General features: G+C 38.8%; 1 protein-coding gene across 4 annotated transcripts in view; it reads left to right on the top strand.

Annotated features, from left to right (window-relative positions):
• Positions 1 to 23,829, top strand: part of pard3bb (par-3 family cell polarity regulator beta b) — a 286,069-nt gene that overhangs the window by 150,227 nt on the left and 112,013 nt on the right. For all 4 annotated transcript variants that reach the window (XM_079427536.1, XM_079427538.1, XM_079427535.1 and 1 more), the window contains exon 16: positions 73 to 164. In XM_079427536.1, coding sequence (XP_079283662.1) covers positions 73 to 164 — 92 coding nt within the window. The remainder of the gene's footprint in view (positions 1 to 72; positions 165 to 23,829) is intronic.

Below are 23,829 nucleotides of genomic sequence, written 5' to 3'. Positions count from 1 at the left end.
CATTGACTTGAAGCTGTTTAATAAACATAATAAAGAAACGCATGTTTGCCCTGTTTGTGTGTGTGTGTCCAGTCTGAGTTCAGCTGACGCTTCTTTGACTGACGGAGGTCAGCAGGGTCATGTGGAGCAGAATCATGTGAAGTCATCTAAGAGCATGGATCTGGGTAAGTTATTCACATTATTGTGTGATTTCGCTGTCTGCCTTCTCTCTGTGTTGTCCAATCAATGAAAATGGAGAAGTATAACATTTTGAGCGAACATAGCTTTACAGAGAATAAAGACATCCAGAGTTAACCTGGAAATGATAACAAAATAAATAGTTACAACCAAGTGAAGAGATTTGCTACTATACACAGTACCATTCAAAAGTTTGGGGCCTGTACCTTTTTATTTTATCTTTTTTTTTTATCTTTAGATGCATTCAATTTATCAAGTGACAGCAAATGAATTGATAATGTCACAGAAAATGTATCTTTTGAATTAATGCTGTTATTTTGAACTTTCTTTACATCCAATAATTCTGGAAAAAAAATCATCACATTTCCACAAAAATATTACGGAGCTTTTAAAATGTTCAAAATGAATAGTATTAAGAAATGTTTTTAAGTACTAAATCAGCTCATAAAAATGATTTCTGAAGGTTCATGTGACACTTTAGTCTAAAGCAATGGCTGCTGAAAATTCAGCTTTGCATCACAGGAATAAATAACATTTTAAAATATGTTCAGATTGTGAACATATCTTAAATTGTACAAATATTTTACAGTACTAATGTTATATTGTATTTTTTATGTTTAAAAAAAGTAAGGTAATTATAAAAATTGTACTAACTCCAAACTTTTGAACAGTGGTGTATATATCACTTTCATTCTATATTTTTGACACAAATCTAATTCCATAATGCACCTGTGTGTGGATCTCATATATATATATATATATATATATATATATATATATATATATATATATATATATATATATATATATACACATATACAAACAGTATATGTTTAGAATATATTATATTTAGAGGAGTGGAAACCATCCATGTTCTAGCAGTCTCTTCGATGTAAAATGTGGGCTGACAAGTGCATGCTGGGGGATGAATCAATGCTCCTCCTCACTGTAACACAATTAATCTCTCGTGTTCCAACATTACCTTGAAAATCTAATCAGCGGCGTTCTATATCTGATGCATCAGCCACGGCTATAGACCAAATCTGTGTCACGATGGCTTTTTAAAAAAAACAATAGTGAAAGTATTGAAGAGCTCAATATGATGAGGGCGGACGGGGGCTGCTCTCTGGTGACCGTGGCGACTGTAGCTATGGTGGGCGGCACAATGGCCAGCGTGAGCGAGCCCCGTGGTCCAATTCAACCATGAATAAAAACCCACTGTAATTTGGTTCCAAGTGCTGGATATGAAATTGGATAGTCTTTGATACGAGCGCTAGGATATTAATAATACATAACCAATAAAGAGAGCCCCCTTTAGTTCATGAATAATAGAAAGTTTGAATAGTTTTTTAATTGAAATTTTTTGGTGTACGCTCGTATTCACCTGGGTGTTGGCACATTAAAAGGAAAAAGCTCAAGTGAATTATGCCACCGGCCTTCTCTCTGGATCCCCTCAGAGGCATGAATAGCTGTGAGGATATAAACCTGTACGCTAGATTTAGGTTTACATCTGCTTTAATGGGTATGTTTTGATTACTGTGTACTGCACTGATATGAATGCTTTAGTGACAATTTGTTTTCTTGGCCGGTTGGCAGGCTGGTAACTTTGTAAATGAAGAGTGCAGGAAGTACACCAGTGTTGTTTTGTTACCGTTGATGGGGTTATAAAGTAAATGGTACCGATTTATGTAATCTATTGAAAATTCAATAACTGCTGGAATAGCTGAGCGGCTGGATGAATTTCACAAAACCCATCAAGAGCAAATTAATTGGGAAAAAAAGAGAAGAATGTATTTGTGTTTATATATATATACTTGAATATACACTGCCGTTAAAAAGGATCTGTAAGATTTGATTGTTTTAATGGAGTCTCTTGTGCTCATCAAGGCTGTATTGATTTAATCAAAAATACATTTTATTTACCAAAGAATCCTGAAAAAAAGTATCACAGTATCCCAAAAAATATTAAGCAGCAAAACTGTTTGCAACATTGAATATAAATCAGCATATTAGAATGATTTCTGAAGGATCATGTGACACTAAAGACTGAAGTAATGATGCTGAAAGTTCAGCTTATAAATTATTCTTTAAAGTGTATTAAAATAGAAAACTGTTATTTTAAATTGCAATAATATTTCACAAAATAATTTTTTTTTTTGATCAAATAGATAGAGCCTTGGTGAGCATAAGAAACTTCTTTAAAAAACATTAAAAATCATACTGATCCCAAACTTTTAAACAAGTGTTTGTGTGTGTGTGTGTGTGTGTGTGTGTGTATATACACATAAATATACATAAAGCGACAAGTTTTTTTCATTACAGTAATACAGAACAATTGATTTTCAGAAAACAATTTGAAAAAGTGAACTACAGCACTGAGAATGTAATGAGAATCAACACTGATCATTTGACTTATTTATACTTGTTTTATTTTATTATGAATTAACAAACGTGTGTGCATGTACATCATCAAGTTGCATAATCTGGCTACAGTGTGTGCTCTTTGGGTGACCATAACTTCTGTTCAAGCGTCTTATATAATTCTCTGATCATGTCCTATCCTTTATTCTTCTCTCAGCTCTGCCTACAATAAAGGCTAAACAGATGAGAGACTAGCTTTATGATTATCCATACCTGCAGCAAATACTCAGACGGGCCTCTGCAGCGCTCCACAGAGCAGTTTAAGGGAGTCCATCGGTTTGTGTCTTAGCAAGGAGATTTTTCGTAGAGAGCCGCAGGGGAGAACGATGACAGACTTCTCCCACCTTTCCTCCCTGAGGACGGAGACAGGAAAGAAAAGGAGTAATGAGAGTGAGAGAGGAGATTATAGAGGTGCTGGAGGTGCAGATGAGAAGAGAGAGACGTTGTGAGCGAGGAAGAGGGTCCACTGGATGACTGCCTCTGAGGAATGGAGGGATCACTAAAACAGAAATGAGATGGCTGCTTTTGCAAGTCATTTTCTGTACAGGCGTGATGGGTGCGACGGCTCTAAAAATTGAACGCTCACCATGAGAATTGAACAGTACAGCACATTTCCACACATTAGCTAAGGATGACCCTATTAGCTCGGCTGTTTTCCATAACACACTGAATGAGAAATATTTCACTCTCTTAAAACACTGGATGCTGCAGAATTTCAATTACACTTCATTAGTTTTCCCTATTTGGTTCTTGCAAAGTAATGTTTCGGTGGCGGCAGTCGACTATGCCAACAATTGATTGGCTTTCATTATCGTGATAGAGTAAGAGTGTGTGTGTTTCTACTTTTCAACAAATAGACACATGGCAAAAGACTTTCCTCATTCAAAACAACCATTTTAGCTAGTTTCTATGACTTAACGAAGGAGCATAATGGATGTAGAGCTATTTTTTATTTTTTTAATCTCTCTGACTTCATCTTGACTCTCCTCTGAAACCATAGGTGTCAATTGACCCTTTGCAAAAACGCACCCCGCTAGTTACTGTTGCTATGTCCGTTAAGCCTTGGCCCTCATTTGATCATTTGACTTATTTATACTTGTTTTATTTTATTATGAATTAACAAACGTGTGCGCATGTACATCATCAAGTTGCATAATCTGGCTACAGTGTGTGCTCTTTGGGTGACCATAACTTCTATTCAAGCGTCTTATATAATTCTCTGATCATGTCCTATCCTTTATGCTTCTCTCAGCTCTGCCTACAATAAAGGCTAAACAGATGAGAGACTAGCTTTATGATTATCCATACCTGCAGCAAATACTCAGACGGGCCTCTGCAGCGCTCCACAGAGCAGTTTAAGGGAGTCCATCGGTTTGTGTCTTAGCAAGGAAATTAGTTACTGTTACCCCCTAGTTACTGTTGCTATGTCCATTAAGCCTTGGCAGTCTTGCACATCATGTTCTTACGCAGTGAAAAATACATCACGGAGCAAACTGGGAAACTGACAATATGCCGATAGACAAGACAGAGCAGGTTACTTTTGGTAGGAAACACAGTCTCAGCTTTCCAATTTTGTCATTTTGTAAGAAATTCAACCAGTAAATACCGTTCTATTTCCTTTCGCTCCAGACCGCCAGAGCCTGGTCAGTACCTGGATGGGAGACCTCCGGTGAAAACTAGGTTGCTATTGGAAGAGGCGTTAGTGAGGCCAGCAGGGGGTGCTCACCCTGTGGTCTGTGTGGGTCCTAACGCCCCGGTATAGTGACGGGGACGCTATACTGTCAAAAAAGCACCGTCTTTCGAGTGAGACGTTAAACCGAGGTCCTGACTCTCTGTGGTCATTACAAATCCCATGGTACTTCTCGTAAAGAGTAGGGGTGTAACTGTGTCCTGGCCAAATTCCCTCTACTGGCCTTTGTCTATCATGGCCTCCTAATAATCCCCATACACTTGATTGGCTCTATGACTCTCTCTCCTCTCCACCTGTAGCTGGTGTGTGGTGAGTGCATTGGCGCCGTTGTAGTGTGGCTGCTGTCGCATCATCCAAGTGGATGCTGCACACTGGTGGTGGTTGAGGAGAGACCCCCCCCCCACATGATTGTAAAGCGCTTTGGGTGTACAGCAATACACAATAAAGCCTTATATAAATGCATCATTCCTTCATCATCTCAACATTTCTACCACCGGAACTCTCGAACAACTCCACCACCTCCTCCACCTCCCAGGCATGGTGGGACTCAACCACGTGGGCATCAGTCTCACATCTGACCCCCCAGGTCCCCAGCGCCCCCCCCCCCCCCCACCTCTACAGAAAAGCGTTTACGTGAGCGTTGATGCACACATATCGACAGTGGGCTGTTTCACGGAAAGCCAATTGAATCATTGGAGATCGGTAACAACAAATCAGTGGCTCTTGACTACCCTTTCAAGATGGTACCCTATACAGTTTCGCTGTCGACCTCCTGTTCACACCGGCGTGAGACAGACAATAGTTCACGATCCACGTCAGGCACAGGCACTTACACAAGAAGTTCAGGTGTTGTTGCGCAAAGGTGCGATAGAACACCTCGATTCCCAAGTTCATCCCGGGGGATTTTTTTTCAATTTATTTTCTGGTCACAAAGAAAGATGGCGGGTAGATGGTAGTGTTTGAACACTACACGCAAGTTGTATTCATGTAAATGGAAGGTATTCTGTGATTGGTGTTCTAGCCGTGATATTGATCCATTACAGTGTTCAGTGGGATGCATTTTGGATTTCTTGCAACATCTTTTGGAACTAGGACGTTCTGCATCTACACTTGAGGTGTATGTGGCGACCTTGTCAGCTCACCGGTCCGAGTTTGGTGCTTCTTCACTTGGGTCTGACCAGCTGATTGTTGCTTTCTTGAAAGGAGCTAATCGTCTTTGTCCTCCGTGGGCAGTCCGGAGTCATGAGTCCGACATGGGATTTGAGTATGGTGCTCAGTTCCCTGTCAGCCCCCATTCGAGACAATTTTGGAGTCAGACAATAAGTGGCTGTCATTCAAGACTGCATTTTTCTTGGCAATTACAACAGCAAAGCGTGTAAGTGAACTCCATGCATTGTCTGTGAGTGCCCCATGTTTGCGCTGGAGTGCTGACTTTAGTATTGTCTCATTGTGGCCTAATCCGGCGTTTCTACCCAAGATCTTGTCTCCACATTTTATGAACACCTATTGTGTTGGCTGCATTGCCATCAGATCAAGATGACATACGGTTGGATCTATGTCCAGTTAGGTCCTTGAGGGCTTACATCGATAAGACAGAAGCCTGGCGTAAAACGGACCAATAGTTTGTTTGTTTTAGTGATATGCGCAGAGGTGCTGCTCTTTCTAAACAGAGACTGGTACACTGGGTGATGCAGGTTATGTTACATGCGTACGAGTCTGCAGGAAAGTCTGCTCCCTCATCTATTCATTGTCACTCTAAACGTGCCTTGGCAACATCTTGGGCAGCATTCAAAGGGGTGTCGCTCTCTGAAATTTGTGCAGTAGCAACCTGGGCTTCATCATGTACATTTTCACGTTTTTACAGATTGAATGTGACTCCCTTGCCAGCAGTGTGTGCTGCAGTGCTTTCTGCCTGCCCGGATGCTTTGCAGGGGGATCCCTCGTGACTGCGTAGGTATTCGTCTTCCACTAGTGCTTTCAGCACTGCCTCTGGCGGTCTGGAGTGAAAGGAAATAGAACGCTGGTTACGGCACGTAACTGTGGTTCTATGACTAAGTGGAAGACCGCCAGAGTCTCTGGTCACTCGGTATTGCGAGAATGATCTAAGAGATCGAAATGATGTGCTATGGGGTTATTATAGTTCAAGGCATGTCACGAGGTGACAAATTTGTCATTCGATTCTCGGTCAAGCGCAAGTACAAGGAGTTTTCCACTAGTGCTTTCAGCACTGCCTCTGGCGGACTTCTACTTACTCATAGAACCACAGTTACGTTCGTAACCAGTGTTTTGTGGTTCTGTCTAATGTGTCGTGACAGACCGCTGTAGCACCTCAGTTCAAATGGCTAAAATATTGCTGCAATTAGTTTTAACAACTTCAAATTTGATTAAAAACTTTTGGATTTGAATCGAATCAGGGATTCATTACTGATTCCCACCGTCGTTACTTAAATGCTAATATATGTGATCATTCAAGACAAAAAAACGAAGAAAAAGCTCAGTCTGAATAACCGCTGCAGCGAGTGAACTGTGTAAAATAGATACTGGCATAATTGTGTTTCTCGCATAAACCTAATATCAGCCTCTCCAGAGAAAATGCTTCATCCCCATGTGCTCGTACGATTGCACTTCAAGATGAATACTTGCACTCAGAGTCCTTTATTCCTAGCTTCTTTTGATCAGAAACTGTCCTAAATGCTCGTCTTTCATCTTCGTGTGGAGGTCCAAGGCCAAAGTGTGTTATTCTCCTGAGCTTTTGTTCTCACCGGCAGATTAGGAATACATTTGTTCGATGAGCGTGTGTCTTTCTGGAGAAGCATTATTCGTTGACCTATTTCTTATTGTTTTACCCCTCTCCGTGAAATCAGAATTAGAATTAGAAAACCACCATTATCTACATTCTGTTTTAGGAATGAGTTGAATTTAAAAATAATTGTTTATAAGAGATGGACATTGTGCAACATACAATTGGTTTGTTGTGCGTGTGTCATTAGCAGGACATGAATGTTGTTCAGATCTCAATCATAATGCATGTGTTTTGCTCATTTTATACACTTTGGCTAGACAACAGACCATCTTTATTTTCACCTTCACGTGTTATCAGTGGTATTTGCTAAGGCAGTTCATTTTGGTTTCTATTTCTGCTGTTATGCTCAGTAACTCCACCCTCTAAAATTTAATTGGTCTAGAATCACACTTGACGTAACTCGGACATGAATAATATGTCCCCCACCGGACATGAATGATACTTAAACTCAAAAATGTACATTCTGTCATTTACTCACCCTCATGACATTTTTCTAAATTTCTTCCTTTGTTTCACGGAAAAAATTAAATCATACAGATTTGGAATGGTGAGTAAATGATGACAGAATTTACATTTTTGTTTGGACTATCCCTTTAATTTTACTTAGAGTTGTGATTGGTCGTTGATGAATTAGCCTAACCAGTCTTCGTGACCGGAAAGACTTGAACCATATATAGAAATCAGAATATCATAAAGATTTAAAGATGTGCCCGTTAGTAACTACCTTTTAGCTTTTTCAGCATTGCCACTGTTATTGAACTGAATTAACATTGAACTGACTTGACCTTGAAAAATACACTTTTGCCTTGAATTGAATAGAACTTATTTCATAATTGATGAACTTTTCAACATTCACAGCTGAACTGCACAGCAACTAAACTGATATGAATAATCACACTTTTGTCTTCTGTAGAGCTGAATTCATTTCATTGTTTCATTTTATAACAGCAACACTGATGCTTTCCTGTTTATTAATGAGAAGCTGCTTTAAAACCATCTGTATTGTAAAAAGCGCTGTATAAATAAATATGACTTGACATATCTTATTAATTTTATTCACTATGTATTTATTCTAAATGTATCTTAATGCTTCTGCAACAATGTAATTATTCATGCCAATTAAGCTTATTTGTCTCTGAGAGACAGAAACATTTCACTCATAAATTGAGAGTGCAAACTCAAGTTATGTGGGAGGTGACATTGGTTTCTGTAAGCTGATTGGCTAAAACTCCCTGCACATCATTGTAGTCAGGACAAAGGATAAGCCAATTTCTCCACACAATAGCACATTGTTTCAAACCCAGAATCGCTGGTGCCAGCCAACACACACACACACAACATCTTCAACTTATATTTGCTGCTGAGTCAATAAGCTTTCACACATTTGAAACAGACAATTATGAAATAATTATCCCTCCACCCCTTTCTGATTGATTTTCCACAATTTGCTATTGTTCTTCCTGTAAATTCTTTCCTTTCGCTCAATGCATCCAAATCTCGGAGCATGTGAAGTTTGTGTTTGTCTTTATGTCTGTTTGTTTGTGTATCTGCATAAGCAGTTTTTAAACTAGCTTTTTTTTTTTTTTTAAGCCTGTGCAATCTATCATCACATGACGGATCACAGCCCGCTGAGAGCCGTATTTGGCCTTCTATCTCTCGTCTGCTGGGAAAAATTGACCTCATGAAAAATGAATAGGATTATTTAAAAGAGATTGCAATGTAATGAAAACCTATTACTGTGTGCTAGGCCGCTGCTAGCGCGCCGGCGTTTGCCTCTCTCCCTTCAAATCCTTTTTCTGTGGATTACCCGTGCCTCTGCCACTATCGCTTGCCTCAATTTAACATCATATCATATTTGTCACAGGGCCCAAACCCCTATAGCCCAGCTCTCAATAATTACTGTAAATCTCTGCCAATTTCCTGCCCCTGTATTTGTATTTGGACGCGTACACAAGTCACTTGGTTGGAACAGAAACTATTCGGCTAATGTAAACCATACAGGCTCTCCTAAGCTATAATGTCTTTTTTTCCTCCCTCTTTTAGTGATTTGGGTGGATTTTTAGGGTGTTGGAGTTTCATTTATGATGTATTTTTCATGCAATGTTGGTTCTGAATGTGTGGAGTTTTATGTTAGCACTATAGCTGGCCGCATCACAGCACTGATGCTAGATTGACTGCACAGATATCTGTATTGGCTTTAAATGGGGATTGTGGTTAGAACTTGAGAGCAACAGTTATTAGCAACAGGACAGAACAGACGCTCTCCCTCTGCCTTTCTGCCCTGTGGTGATACTTGAAATGAATAGCATGCCCTGTGGTTGTGTGGTTTTACTTTGTTTACAAGCGTGTGGAAAAAAGGAGAGCGCAGTGCTTTTTTTCTCCTGATGTAAGCAATCTTCACTCCCTCCAGGTGTGCAGAAAGAGCATATGCTGCCCATATGCATGTACACGTATGCATAAACCCCCCACACACATATACAGAGATTACACCCTTGCATCTGTGGTGTACCCCAGCAGTAGCAGTAGAGATTTTATTTTTTTTATTTTTGTTTTGCTTGTTTTTACTTTATTGTTTTTTATTTTTAGATTTGTTTCGATTCATTGTTTCATTTAGGTTTTTTTTGTTTTGTTTTGTCAGACATTCAACAGTATCATTATCATAAATGTCGTAAATCATTTTGTTCCAGTAATAAATAGAACTGTTCAGAACTAGATCTCAGTTCCCAACCCTAATTAGCACTAGCGATTAAAATGTAACCCCGAGTGAGGAGGCCTTACTTGATCCCCGAGTGCATCTGTCTCCCTCCGTGGCAGATGAAAGCAGCATGTATGCTTTGTCAGAAGTCAGGTAATGAATGCACTCTCGCTTGCTTTGGATCAGTTCGAGCTCACACACTCATGCCCACAGCTGTGTCCGGTCTGACTCCAGTTCTCTGCTGATAGACTTGTCCCGTTGTGCTTGTGTCTGATGGATTGGCCCCTGAGTGCCCCGTGTAGACCCCTGTAAAGAGCATGTAGGCCATGTGGGACTGGAAAGCTGAGAGAGCGATGTGCATAGGAGGAGACCAAAGGGTTTCATACGTAACAACTTGATTCTTTCACTCCACCATGTGTACTGCCTGAAGCTTGGTTTGGATGATGGTAAAACACCACAAACTCTGCCTCTCCTTTAAAGAAAATCCATTACAGTCTTTGTCCAGGAGGTCTCACTGACATAGTGAAACCTAATGCAAACCAGTGAAAGATGTGGTTTAGCATGTAGTTTATTTTAGTGTACTGTTTAATGGATGTTAGATTCTGGCCTACATTGAAAAAAAATAGCCTGTGTTTTGCTTTGAAACAGTTGCATTTGTAAGGCAAGTAACACATTGAATTAAACATGACATTTTTAAGAAGAGAGTGAAATAGTACTTTCTTGTAAAATTAATTCCACTGATCTTTGTATTATTTACAACGCCATAAAATAGGGTTTATGAGAATTTTTGCATGCTGTTTTCTCAAAATAATATTTTATATTATCTTCTTTTTTTCCACATTAGTCCATTGTATGCGTGTATTGCTCTACTATGGCTTTCTCAAAACCAAGTGAACATTTCTAAACAGCTTTATTTGGTCTCATAGTCTTATCTAAGAGTGAGTCTTATGACCAAAAATGCTTTCTATGAAGGCAACTCACTAGATTTTGTGGCTGCCTAGTAAGTGGACCAAACGTGTGTGTGGCCCATGAGATGATGGAACATGTTTCCACCAGATGCTCAGTATGTCCCGATGCCTACTCCCTTCATCCCGCAGTGCTCCTCTCCACACCCTCCCACTCTTCCTCCATAGTGTGACCCTCAGTTCAGTTACAGTGAAATGAGTGAGATGATATGGGGCCTGGGGTCTTTCCGCTCTCATCTTTCTTTCTCACTCTATCCTCATTGAGTCTATATTTTGGGAGAGCATTGCTCTCATATGGGACTCCCACAGAGAACACATGTGGCCTCTTACCTGTTGAGGAGTTATAAGCTGTGTTCCATTCAAAGTCGGATGTGGGACATTCCTACTTGATATCACTAGCTTCCGACCATGTTCATGTTCTGAAGTGTGCAAGATGACAATTCTAGCATTTGTTTTGCAGGTGCGCAATTATTCATGGAGATTGTCATTTACTGAGTATTTGCACCAATTTCAGTGTTTACAGTCTTAATTCATTTTGGAATCTACTATAGAAAACAGTGTATTGCTTGAATGATCAATTCTGAATTGAAGAAAATAACTTAAGAAATAAATTGAAGAACAGAAGAAAATAACTCATTTTAATAGAGAGACCTCTAGTATGCTGGTTAGTCTTTGGAAAAACTCTGCTTAGAGAAGAGAGCTACAGCAAATCAATGTTACTATTAGGTTTGGTACAACAGTTATGAACAATCATAATTTGGAGATTAAATAGGTTTTGCATTTCAAAGTAACGTAAGTAAATTTTATTTTCACAAGAAATTAAGTAATTTTTATACTTGATAATGTGCATATATGCTATATAATATATATATCCATGGAGTGCTGCAGGAATGACCTCACGTTGTCAAAACCTATATGGGTTTCTTTTCAGTTGAACACAAAATATATTTTGAAGATTGTTGGTAACCAAACAGTTGAAAGCAATATGGAACGCAGTTTGTCCTGTATTCGCAAGCATACACCTTATGACCACCAAATCATACGAATAACAAATCCTCGATTGATAATTAATCATTCTTTTTGGACAAATCATTGTTTTATTTGCAAAAGTATCCATTCGAGGAAGGCTTCAAGACTCCAGTATAATCCTCTGATGGCTGGTTGCTCGCATTTCAGTAAGTGGGACTCTCACTAATGACAGTTCCCTTCACCGTCCACATTTTGACATCTTTCACTATTGTAAATTGATGTTGTTAAATAGAGAGAAGAAACTTCTGGCGTATTCTTAATCTTGGACATCATTATTGAAGCTCAACTTCAAGCACCAAAGCAGCCCACACTCTCTAAGTTCTCTTTGATTGAAAAATATGCATTTTCATTCATTCATAGGCCATATGGTTGCAGTAACGTAGTTATTTTAGTTCAAAATTTTAAGTTTTCATTTTTGGGTGAACTATCCCTTTAAGCTTCTGACAACTCTTTCCATCTTTATATAAAATGTGCAAGTTGGGAAGTTTCAGTTAGAATAGTTTGCAAGGCCGTGAGTATAAACTAGACTGTAAATGAAGACTAGTGAGTGGATGAGTTTGATCTGTTTGGTGTGATGGCATGCCTCCAACAACCTTCCATTTAGCAACTGCCTTTCTCAAGACACTTAAAATCACAAATGAGGTATTACTGATGTATTTTATGCTGTAGTAAAATATGTGAAAGAAATGATCTTTAGGGAAGTGCACGCAAAGGGTTATATTTGTTTGTTGTTTACATCATGTTAGTGCTAGACGATGAAAAGTTTTAAAATGACTTGAATATAGTGCATGTACAGTACAGCACATGTCTTTATCGTCAAGTCAAATTTTGGCCTGAGCTTCCAAATTGGACATCTGAGATGAAGTAATAATCTTTTACACTTTTCCAAGTAGTAGGTTGTAAATTCAGACTTTCCAAGTTGAACTGAACACAGCAGTAGGGCTTCCATGCCTGTTGAATATGTCACCATGGACCACAGTGGCCTTTTCAGATTGAGTTTTTTGTGGAGTTCTTTGGCATCTGTGTGTGTCTGTGCTTTTGTCTAGTGGTGTGAGTTTTCCCTGTAGCATAAAATCCAGCCGTTGAATATTGACTGTCTTTTGGCATGTGCAATTTTTCTGTAGAGAGACTGTAGTAAAAAAGGGATTGGTAATACGTTTAATAAACCAATCCATTTTGTGGATGTTTTACTGATGCCCAGACTAATATTTATTGACAAGATGTGAAGGCTTTGCTGACTAGGTGGGTTTGGTAAAGCTTGGCTCTGGGAAAAGGCCCCAATGTGTCTTTATGAGCTTTGACATATTTAATTAGCAGGATGGTCTTAAGAGCCCCTCGCTCTGGGCTTTTAATCTCTCTAAAACCTTCTCGGCGCTGGGTTCCCGTTCTCCTTCCTGCTTTCTCTCACGTCGTGCTCTCTCTCTCTCTCTCTCTCTCTCTCCATCACTCCTCATATTCCTCCCTCTTTCTGAGCCCCAGCCTCTCTTGGCAGCCGTGGTCCCACCCACACGTGATTCCTAGCCTCGGAATCCAATTCCCATCAAAATTGTGTTACACCTCCGGCTCCGAGAGCTCCCATAACTCTCTCTGGCCAAGCAGCTCAAGGCAATAATCTGCATCCAGCCACCAGATGCGGGACACAGTCCAACACAATAAGGAGAGCGTTTTCTCTTCACAAGTTTTGATTCCCTGCTCTTATTCAGTGCCAAAATTTTATAATAACATATAGGATGGTAGCCAATATGGTCCTGTATCCATTACGGTGGTCCTGAATCGCCACACCCAACAATAACCAAACCTGAACCCGATGCGTTCCAGTGAATCTTAAGTGTATTGCTGCAGAATGTCCTTCTGCTGTATTTTTTGGTGTGTATTTGGTCTGTGTATGTATATATATTTACTTACTCCTTCCCACAATCTAGTATGCTGACTACCTAAATAGCAATTTAAAGTGCATTTCCACCATAAAGTCTGTTTCAAAAGGTAGGGAGCAACATATGATTCCGTCTAAGAGACCTAATTTTGGCCAAATTTTAAAGGTGCTGTCACATTTACTGTTGTTCAGTGAATTTTCACAGGTGAAATCCAGTCATTCCAATAGGAATCCACACAAGCGGTTATATTTCATTGGGGCGAAAGATTTCCCCATGCAGTTTTTGCATTGGGTTCAAGTTGGTCACGCAAATTGCAGTAACCAATAGAAAGCTGCTTTTATTGGACTCAATCGAGAGTTGCATCTCTTGTGTGATTTTGTGAGTACCACTACTTTTGTGTGCCGTTTGGAGTTTGTGCTTATGAAGAGAGTCCCGAATCAGTCGCTTCTGATGTAAATTTTCATATATTCAAAGCCATATCGCCAGAGATAAGCCTCTGGGCAGGTTTTTGGACAGTTCCCCAGACACCAGCTCTCTTTTTCTCCCTCAAATGCTGTTTCTCTCATCCCATCCCATCTCTCTCTGTCTGCATCTGAGTGTATGAGGGTAGTCGAATCCACTTCCTGTGAGTGGCCACTTCGTTCCTCCTTCTCCTTCCTCCTTAATTGCAGTGAAGTGCAGATGAAAGAGTGGAGAGAAGGAGCATGAGATTTTGTTCTCTTTAAAGCCTCAGCTCTTGAGCGCCATAGCCGAGTCTTGCTTTCTATTATCAGACTCTGCATGCGTATGTGTGTGTTTGTGTCAGGCAGATGAGGTCTTTTGCCAGCAGTGCTAGGAGAGCATAACGTAAGAGCAAAGCACCCTGGGAAACCTATTCTCCTTCTGCTTTGGCCTGAATACAGAGACCACAGGTCCCTCCACACCCCAATACCACAGCAGCCTTTGGTCCAGAAAAAACACTCCAACTTTCCTTCTCAAGTCATGGAAAAACCTTCAGTTGCCAAAGCTAGGGAATACTTTGTTTGGAAAATTTTAATATTAGTGTGTTTTCTTATCGTTTTTAATATGCCTGGAAAATGAAGCCAAGTCACGAAGCGTCTCACGCAGAGTTTGTGAGAGGTATGCCATCTGAAGCAGTTGTGATGAAAGACATGTTTATGCTTTTGCAAATTAAGGAAACTGTTGTTATTCAGTGTGAAATAAATCACATGAGAGGGATTACTAGAGCAAGCCTGGAGAGTGCATCTTAAAGGAATATTTCATCCAAAAAACTTACTTACCCTTGTGTCAGTGACCACGCTGCTTTTTCCCAAACAACAAAACTGTAGTGAGCATGGGTGTCTAAAAACCACCATAGGATAATAACACACACTAGTTAGGCTAGTCTAAGATGTCTGAATCAAAATTATTGATTTGTGCAGGGCTGTGCATTAACCATGGCCAGTGTGAGAGAGTTTCAGGCCAGCTGACAGAACTCTCATTTGTCCTTTTGGGCCAGTGTTGTGATGCCTTAAAGTGTGTGTTTACAGATCTTGTGCATCCATTTTTATGCTTTGCAAAATCTGTCATGTACACTACTATTTGAAAGTTTGGGATCATTATTATTTTTATTTTTTTAATAAATTAATGCTTTTATTCAGTAGGGATATGAAATTGATCCAAAGTGCCAATAAAGACATAAATGCTGTTCATTTGAACATTCTATTCATCAATGAATCCTGAAAAAAAAAAAAAATCACAATTTCCACAAAAATGTTAGACGGCACAAATGTTTTTGTATTTGATGGATGAAAAAAAAAAAAAAAGTTATTTTAAGTTAATAGTATTTAATCAAAATAATATTTAATAATAATAATAATATTTCACAATGCAGCTGTTTATACTGTTTTTCTGATCGGTTGAATGTCAAACGAGACAACAAAATGTGTTATGGAGTTATACTATAGCTGTGTAATTTCCAACATGTTACATATGTTTACAAACAAAATTTTGTAAAGAACATTGTGAAAAAAATTTAAAGTTTACTTATTCATTCTCTCCCAATATCTCTTGGGTGGGAAAGAATGAATGAATGTATCTTGGCAAGTGAAATTTTTGGCAGACAAAAGGAAAACTACTGTCCTATTATTAGGAAGAGCAGACTGAAGTTTTAATCATAATTCATTGTTAATATGTACATCAAATCTCATTGTTTCTGATTGTGAATGTTCGAAACTTTTGTTTGATTACGAAACAACCAATGCTGTTTCTTGTCAACTTTAAACCTGGCATGTGGTTCATTAAAAAATAAAATATAAATCAGTCTCTCTCTCTCTCTCTCTCTCTCTCTCTCTCACTTTCTCTCACACACGCACACACACACACACACACACACACACACAGCGGTGTGCATCAAAGTAATATCCAGCACCTGCTCAAGGCAACACTAAACAGAATATTTGTGCCTGTGAGTTTGACTCCTCATCCATCTCTGTCTAAAGAGCTTAGGGCTAAACCACTCAAACTCCCCACTCATCCAGACCCTCGCTGAGACATGGAAGGTCACACACCGCACCAGTCAGAAACCAGTGAAAATATGACTCCTCTCTCCAAAGTAAACCTATGGATTGTTTTCCTCTAATATCAGTTTGAACTCTAGTATTTTATGACCCTGTTTTGCTTAAATTTTTCTTAACGAACAGTTGCCCTTGTAATCTGATCATCTTCAAATGTGTAAAATGCCACTAGTGTCAAACTGGCCTGAGTGAGCGTGTCAGACAGACAATAGAAATTGAAACAACATGTCAGAGATATCGCTGACTGAATGTGCTTTCCCTTTCAGCTAATGAGCCACATACTGTACGCAGGAACTGCTGTCATACTGAAATAACACAGGATGTCGTGCCAGACCTCCTGCTTTCAGAAGGCAGTGTTGATTCAAGTTCAATAAATATGATACATTCAGTGCCAAACAAAGTAAATACTAGTTGCAACTTGATCCGGTTTGTCTGTAACTTTGGGAAAACTCTACACTGAGTGGAGCAGCATGATCGGAAGAATTGTTTCTCTTAACCGTGATTGGTCAGTATTTATGCAGCTATCAGTGTCTAGCTGCATTTTAGAGTTTTTTTTTGTAAATCTTTTAGCATTAAACAGCTTGTTTTATTCAGTCATTCATCTCTTAGCAAAGTCAAAATCGCTGAGAAGACCCGAGCGGGGAGCTCACAGATGCGTTTCCTTACTTTTGTTTTTCTTTGCAGATCCAGACAGAGGAAAAACACTGGATATCTGTCTGAGGTTTTAACCATTATGCCAAGAACATAAACAGAAACAGACCAGGAAATTTAGTGGAATTAAATTGGCAAGAATGAAAGCTAGATGCAGGCTGTGTGCACAAATGTGTCATCATTTGTATTGCAGATGGAGGAGATGTCAGCATTTCAGATGTTGTCTGTGCTTCAGTGTGATTTTCTTAGTTTTTTCTAAGTATATGAGAACAGTGGTTCTCAGGTTGGTCATAACTAAAACAAATTTTGCCAATAAGGTTTGTGAACAGCAAGGAGAAAAAAATATAACAATGCTAAATATAAATAATAAAATGCAATTATTTAAATGACCATACATAACAATTATAACCCGAATTCTGGAAATGTTGGGACATTTTTTAAATTTGAATAAAATGAAAACTAAAAGACTTTCAATTCACCTGAGACAATATTTTATTCACAGTAGAACATAGAGAACATAACAAATGTTAAAACGGAGAGGCAGAGTCTCTCAGAAGTAAAGATGGACAGAGGCTCTCCAATCTGTGAAAGATTGTGTAAAAAGATTGTAGAATACTTTAAAAACAACGTTCCTCAACGTCAAATTGCAACGGCTTTACAAATCTTATCATCTACAGTGCATAACATCATCAAAATATTCAGAGAAACTGGAGAAATCTCTGTACTTAAGGGACAAGGCTGAAGACCTTTGTTGGATGCTCGTAGTCTTCGGGCCCTCAGATGACACTGCTTCACTCATCGGCATTATTCTGTCATTGACATTACTAAATGGGCCCAGGAATACTTCCAGAAACCACTGTCGGTAAACAATCCGCCATGCCATCTGCAGATGCCAACTGAAGCTCTATCATTCAAAAAGGAAACCACATGTGAACATGCTCCAGAAGCGCTGTCGTGTCCTGTGGGCCAAGGTTCATTTAAAATTTACTGTTTCAAAGTGGAAAAGTGTTCTATGGTCAGACGAGTCCAAATTTGACATTCTTCTTGGAAATCACAGACACCGTGTCCTCCGGGCTAAAGAGGAGGGAGACCTTTCAGCGTGTCATCAGCGTTCAGTTCAAAAGCCAGCATCTCTGATGGAATGGGGGTGCGTAAGTGCATACGGTATGGGCAGCTTGCATGTTTTGGAAGGCACTATGAATGCTGAAAGGTATATAAAGATTTTAGAGCAACATATGCCCCCCTCATTGATGTGAGCATAAGTATTGAGACAGTTGAACATAAGGCAGAAATAAAAGATTAAAAGCTATTATTTAGTTGCAGATCCCTTGCACACAATCACAGCAGTGAGTCTGGGACCCATAGACATCACCAGACTCTTGCTCTCATCCTTTGAAATACTTTTCCCAGCCTTTAATGCAGCCAATTCCAATTGTTGCTTGTTTTGGGGAGTTTCTGCCTTTACTCTCCTCTCCAGCTGGTGAAATTCATGTTCAATCGGATTTAAATCTGGGGATTGACTTGGGCAATCTAAGACTTTCCATTTCTTTGCCCTTATAAATTCCTTGACTGAACTGGCAGGATGTTTTGAGTCAATGTCCTGATGCAATATGAAGCACTTCCCAATGAATCTGGTGGCATTTTCTTGAATATTGGTAGGCAAGATGGTTTGTACCCTTCCAAATTCATTCTGCTACTGTCATCATATATTAAGTCATCAGTAAAGTTGAGAGGGCCTGTTCCAGAGACAGCCATGCATGCCCATGCCATGACACCACCTCCACCATGCTTTACAGATGAGGCTATATGCTTGGTATCGCTGGTGGTTTCCAAACTCTTGATTTCTCCATGCCCTTTGTTTTTGCTATAGCTCTAACTGATTCCTCTTTTCTTTTAGCATCCAAATTTCATCCTGGTTTGTGTGTCATCATCGAATGCAAGATTCAGATAATGGATATAACTGATACGACACATTCCCTGCTTTTAATACCTGAAGAATTAATGCAACAGGACACAGCTGATCACTTAGAAAGACCTGTGAGGCAACTGTCCCAATACTTATGCTCACATCAGATAGAGGGATGAACTCTAAAAGTGCTGAACTTCTTAGCTGGTAAAACGTATATGTGTTGAATCACCCAATAATAAAATGTGACATTCTGTAGTTTTGTCTCATATTCATCTTTTAATCATATTTGTAAATGTCTCGACTCCACAGCCAACAGAGCAATTTTGTCTTTACTGTTCCAATACTTTTGGAGGGCAGTGTATATTTATACATCCAAACATAGTTGATGAATAGGTCCTGAATATGAATAAATATTTATAAATCCCAAATAAATGTTATAAAGCAGAATATAAATCCTGTCTAAATCTGAGTATATATTTAAAGTTCCTAAAAATTGCTAAAATAGTTTTATCAGTCTTTTACTAAATATGCAATATAAACGGTGAATATAAAATAGATAATGAGTTTTAATTATTAATTTTAAAGACTTCAAAATATGTACAGTAAACTTTTGGTTAGGCTGCTGTTCCATGTGTAATATTGTCATCGTTTGATTCTTGAAGCAAATAAACAATGGAGAGAAGCACTGTATTATGTAAATGTTTTTTAGGGCATGTGTGCTGAACAGGCATTTTCAAACTGTGTGTGTTTGTGTCTCCTCACCTCCAGCACCTCTAAATGTTCAAAGACTGAGTCAGGAGATTTCTCTCGCTCACACAAACACACTCAGAGAGACAGGCAGGCAGGTGTGTAGATTGAGAGACAGATAAATGCTTACTGTCTAAAACAAAGATCTCTCTCTCTCTTTGGCTCTCATTGAGTGGTTTCCCTCTCTCCATATATCACTCAGTCAGCAGCTGGGATGTTTTCCAGAACCTCCTTTTTAACAAACATTAGGCTTTTACATCTCTCTAGCAGTCATATGCTTCCAGAGCAGATCTTCTCTCTGTGTGTGTGTGTGTGTGTGTGTGCAGCTTTTCATATACTGTCAAGCAACACTCTTCTGTCCCTCATTACATTTAAGCTGGATTATCATGAAATCAAAAACGTACAATTTTTCTTTTTCATGAAATGTTGCACTGCATGGACTATAAGGTTGTCCAGTGGCCAGATGAGTTTCAGTCCCTGCTTTCCAGCACCCTGTCACTCATGTGAAATGATTGCAACAATTAGCATCCAGTCAATTCCCAATAGACAAAATCAAGTTCCACCCAGCATTTTGTGTGGTTCAATAAGCTGTTTCACTTGGGTATATGTCACAATCGAGAATAAAAGTTGGTTACAGTTTTAATTTCATGCTGAGTTTAAGATTTTCATTAAAACAGTAGTTTCAGGAAATACTCATCATCAGCCTTGAGCAGATGTGGCAAAAGTGCATTTTGTACCCTGTTTGTGCAGAAGTCCTCTGAAGTTTGGCTGTGGTGAGCGCGACTGTGCTGCTTATTGTCTGATGCGTCTCTTGTGTAATTTTGACTTTGAAAACATACAAGTCGCTGCCAAGCGCTGGCCTGTTGAGAGCCCTGATGCCACACTGTTCTCTCTCTCTGTCTCATTTGCGTGTTCCTGCACACTAATCTCTGTACACGATTGAGAGGGAGTTTGTTGTTGATTCAAGTTGAAAGCTGCCATATTTCACTGATTGGAATTGATAGATTAATTTGCGCTGTAGAAAGCCATCTGTTTGTTTCTCTGTGTGTGCTAGTGCATTTCCCTAGGTGTACATGGATGAATTCAGACACATCCATATAAATGATGAAGTCACCTCTTCTGATCTGTAACTTTTATTCGCTTATCTTTGTTAGTTTCAGTTGATTGCAAAGGTGCTGCAGGGTTTTGTGTTCATATGATTGTTCAGTTATGTTTACAGCAGACTGTGACTGAAAAGATCAGAAATAGACCAAGCGCTTGCAGCAACAATTTGTTACTGTTAGTCAGAGACCAAAACTTCAGTTTGAATCAGAATGTGTGGTGAATCATTAATTAATCACATCTTTATAGTCACAAGTTAAGACTTTGTATTCAGTGCACTGAAGTGTTCATCTAATTTTAATTGTTATTTTTGGTGGTTATTTTCAGTGGTTGTCACCTTGACTAAGTGTCCAAAATATTCGAATGGTAATCACAAACTACATTAGGTTTAAGAAAAGCTGTACACTATCATTAAAATATTTGGGGGCAGTGAGATTTTTTTTTTTTTATATTTTTGCAAAAGTTGTTGCTCAAACTCACCAAGACTGTATTTATTAATACTTACTTTAATATTTAATTTATTCCTGTGATGGAAATTTTCAACAGCCATTACTATAGTCTTCCGTGTCACCTGATCATTTAGAGTTCATTGTAATATGCTGATTTGCTGCTCATCTTATTATTAGCAATTTTCAAAACAGTTGTGCTGCTTATTTATTTTATTTTTTATTTTTTGTAAAAACCATGATACACTTTTTTCAGGATTCTAATTCATGTGTAGAAGGTGTATAGTATATTTAGAATATTTTTTAATTATTAATGTCCTTGCTGAATAAAAGAGTTAATTTCTTTTAAAAAAAACACTACCCTTAAACTGAATGGTACTGTATATTCATTACAAAAGTATACATGTAAATTGACATTTTATTAATTTATGTGACTTTTCCAGCTCTGGAAATTATACCTTATATATTCAGTTTTTTAAAGGCCTTGGTTCTTCAACAACAACAAAAAAAAAACTGTTGTTGAGGAGATTAATTAAAATAAGTAATATCTTGATTTTTGTTTATTTTGGCCTATTTTAATGCTTGTTTTGTCTTGTTTTAATCATTTTGAGGCCCTCTTGGAAGTTTTCCGAGACCCCCTATCAGGCCCCGGGCCCCTGGTTGAGAAGCACTGATCTTGAGTCCTGTCATATGTGTTCCTCCACTTGTCCTTCTGTTCGTGACACGTTCAGTCAGCTCAGCTCACACTCACAGATCTGTGGGGCCCGACACTCACACATTCAAAACCAACCCTGCCTACAGTGATCGGGCTCATAATGAGTTTCTTGTTGATCGATACAATCTTTATTACATCAAAATAAGATGAAAGCTCTGGCAGGGAGGGTTTCTCTGTCTCGTGCTGGTATGAGGGCGAGCTTTAATGGTTTGTGCTGGTTACCAGTGCAAGTGACCATCCATCACCCTGCACTCAAAAAATGACAGACCCCTCCACCCACAGCCATCAGTCTCCGAAAGCCAGCGACCCCTGCTACACCCCCTTACACACGCTAACACAATAAAGGTGAACCGTAATTATGAGATGCCTTTTAAAAGTCTGCCGTAGGCAATTATCAAAGCCATACATCTCCCGCTGCGAAATATCATAACAGGTTTTTAATACCTGCGCTGTGGTGATGGATGCTAGACGGGCCGGTGGAGAACAGGTTTACTGTGTGTGTAGGATGTCAGAGAGCGTCTGAACTGTAACTGGCATATGTGTCTCTATCCTCTCTTCCTCCCTGAGTACACCATCGAGTTTGATTGACAGACTCAGGGACATGAGGTATGTAGGCGTATAATTCGCAGAAAGCTGCTTCCTGAACCCTGCACTTATGAACCGAGAGTAAGTGTTTCTGAGTGTGACAGGAGAACACAAGTGACACTGAGACAGCTGACCTTTCCGATTATATGCTCCACATTTCTCCTCTCCTAACTTCCACCACAGCAGATTCATCTTTGGCGTTACAGACTCCAAATGGCCCTCTCTTTACAGTTAAAGAGTGTCAATTAAACGTGTTTTGAAATAAAGTTAGTTCCCTCGGCGGACATTTTGGCAAGGCCTCAGGGCAGATAATTTCTATTTAGGTAATAAGAGTATTGTAGGAATGAATCTTCGAATTCAAAAATAAATTAGCGTTTTTGCACTTCTGGTTCCATCTTTCTGACGTCATTATTATTTGAAAGGGTCTTTTGATTTAATCATTGTGCGTCAATTTTAAATAGTTACACCTAGGTTCATAGAGGACAAAAACGTCCATGTCAAAAAACTGTACAGATTTACGATTGGTCCCTTGGCAGATTATTGTTGAAGTTAAAAAAGTTGTAAAAAATCTAAACCAAAAATGTTATAGAGGTTTAAGTTTATGAAAAAAAGCAAATTTTTATATAAAATATATAATTTATAAAACATTTTGAACTCAAAAATTTATAGAAAATCAAAGCTATAAATCTAAACTAGTTGTGTTCCAAATTTGAGGTTGATATCTCAAAAAATGAGCTTTTAGTAAGATTTAGTTTGGGTACAGTACCAAACTTTTCCCATTAGATTCCAGCAAAGCTCCGCTGGCATACACAGCGGTGGGATTTGTGATTCGCAGTACAGTATAATTTCTCTCTCAAACATTACAGGTGCACACACACACCAAAATGTTATTTACGACACTCATACAAACCACACTCTGACATCCACACCAACATACCCACACAATTATAGCTGCATCATTTATCCAATTGACTCTATAATAGACTATATTATGCATAAGCAGAAAACATGAATAAAGCGAGTATTTGCTTTATATGTCAAACTTGAAAAAATGGCACCATCTATTAAAAAATAGTACAAATTTTAATTTTGAAGCCTTGCCAACAGAATGAAAGCCTATTAGCAAATATTCCATCTTTAATGGGTTTCAATAAGGTCCTGAGAGGAACTATTTTTTGTACCTAGTGTAAAATAGATTTATTAAAGGAAATGTTTTTGTTTACATAGTATATGTGTGTGTTCTGTGTACATTTATTATATGTATGTCCACACTCACATCTGACTTCTCCTTAAATCAGGTGACGACTACAATTAATAGCCCCTCCCCTTCTTCAGCGTGTATGTGGGTCTGATTAAAGCATGCTAGTATCCCGAAACACACATTTAGACTCTCATCTCCAAGCCAAAAGTGTTTTGAGACCTCCAGAGAGCAGACCTTTCAAAAGCTGCTTAATTTCATCAGCAGG

This window comes from Barbus barbus (assembly GCF_936440315.1).
Source record: "Barbus barbus genome assembly, chromosome: 10".
Taxonomy (NCBI): Eukaryota; Metazoa; Chordata; class Actinopteri; order Cypriniformes; family Cyprinidae; genus Barbus; species Barbus barbus.
This window is presented reverse-complemented; position numbering and strand designations above follow the sequence as displayed.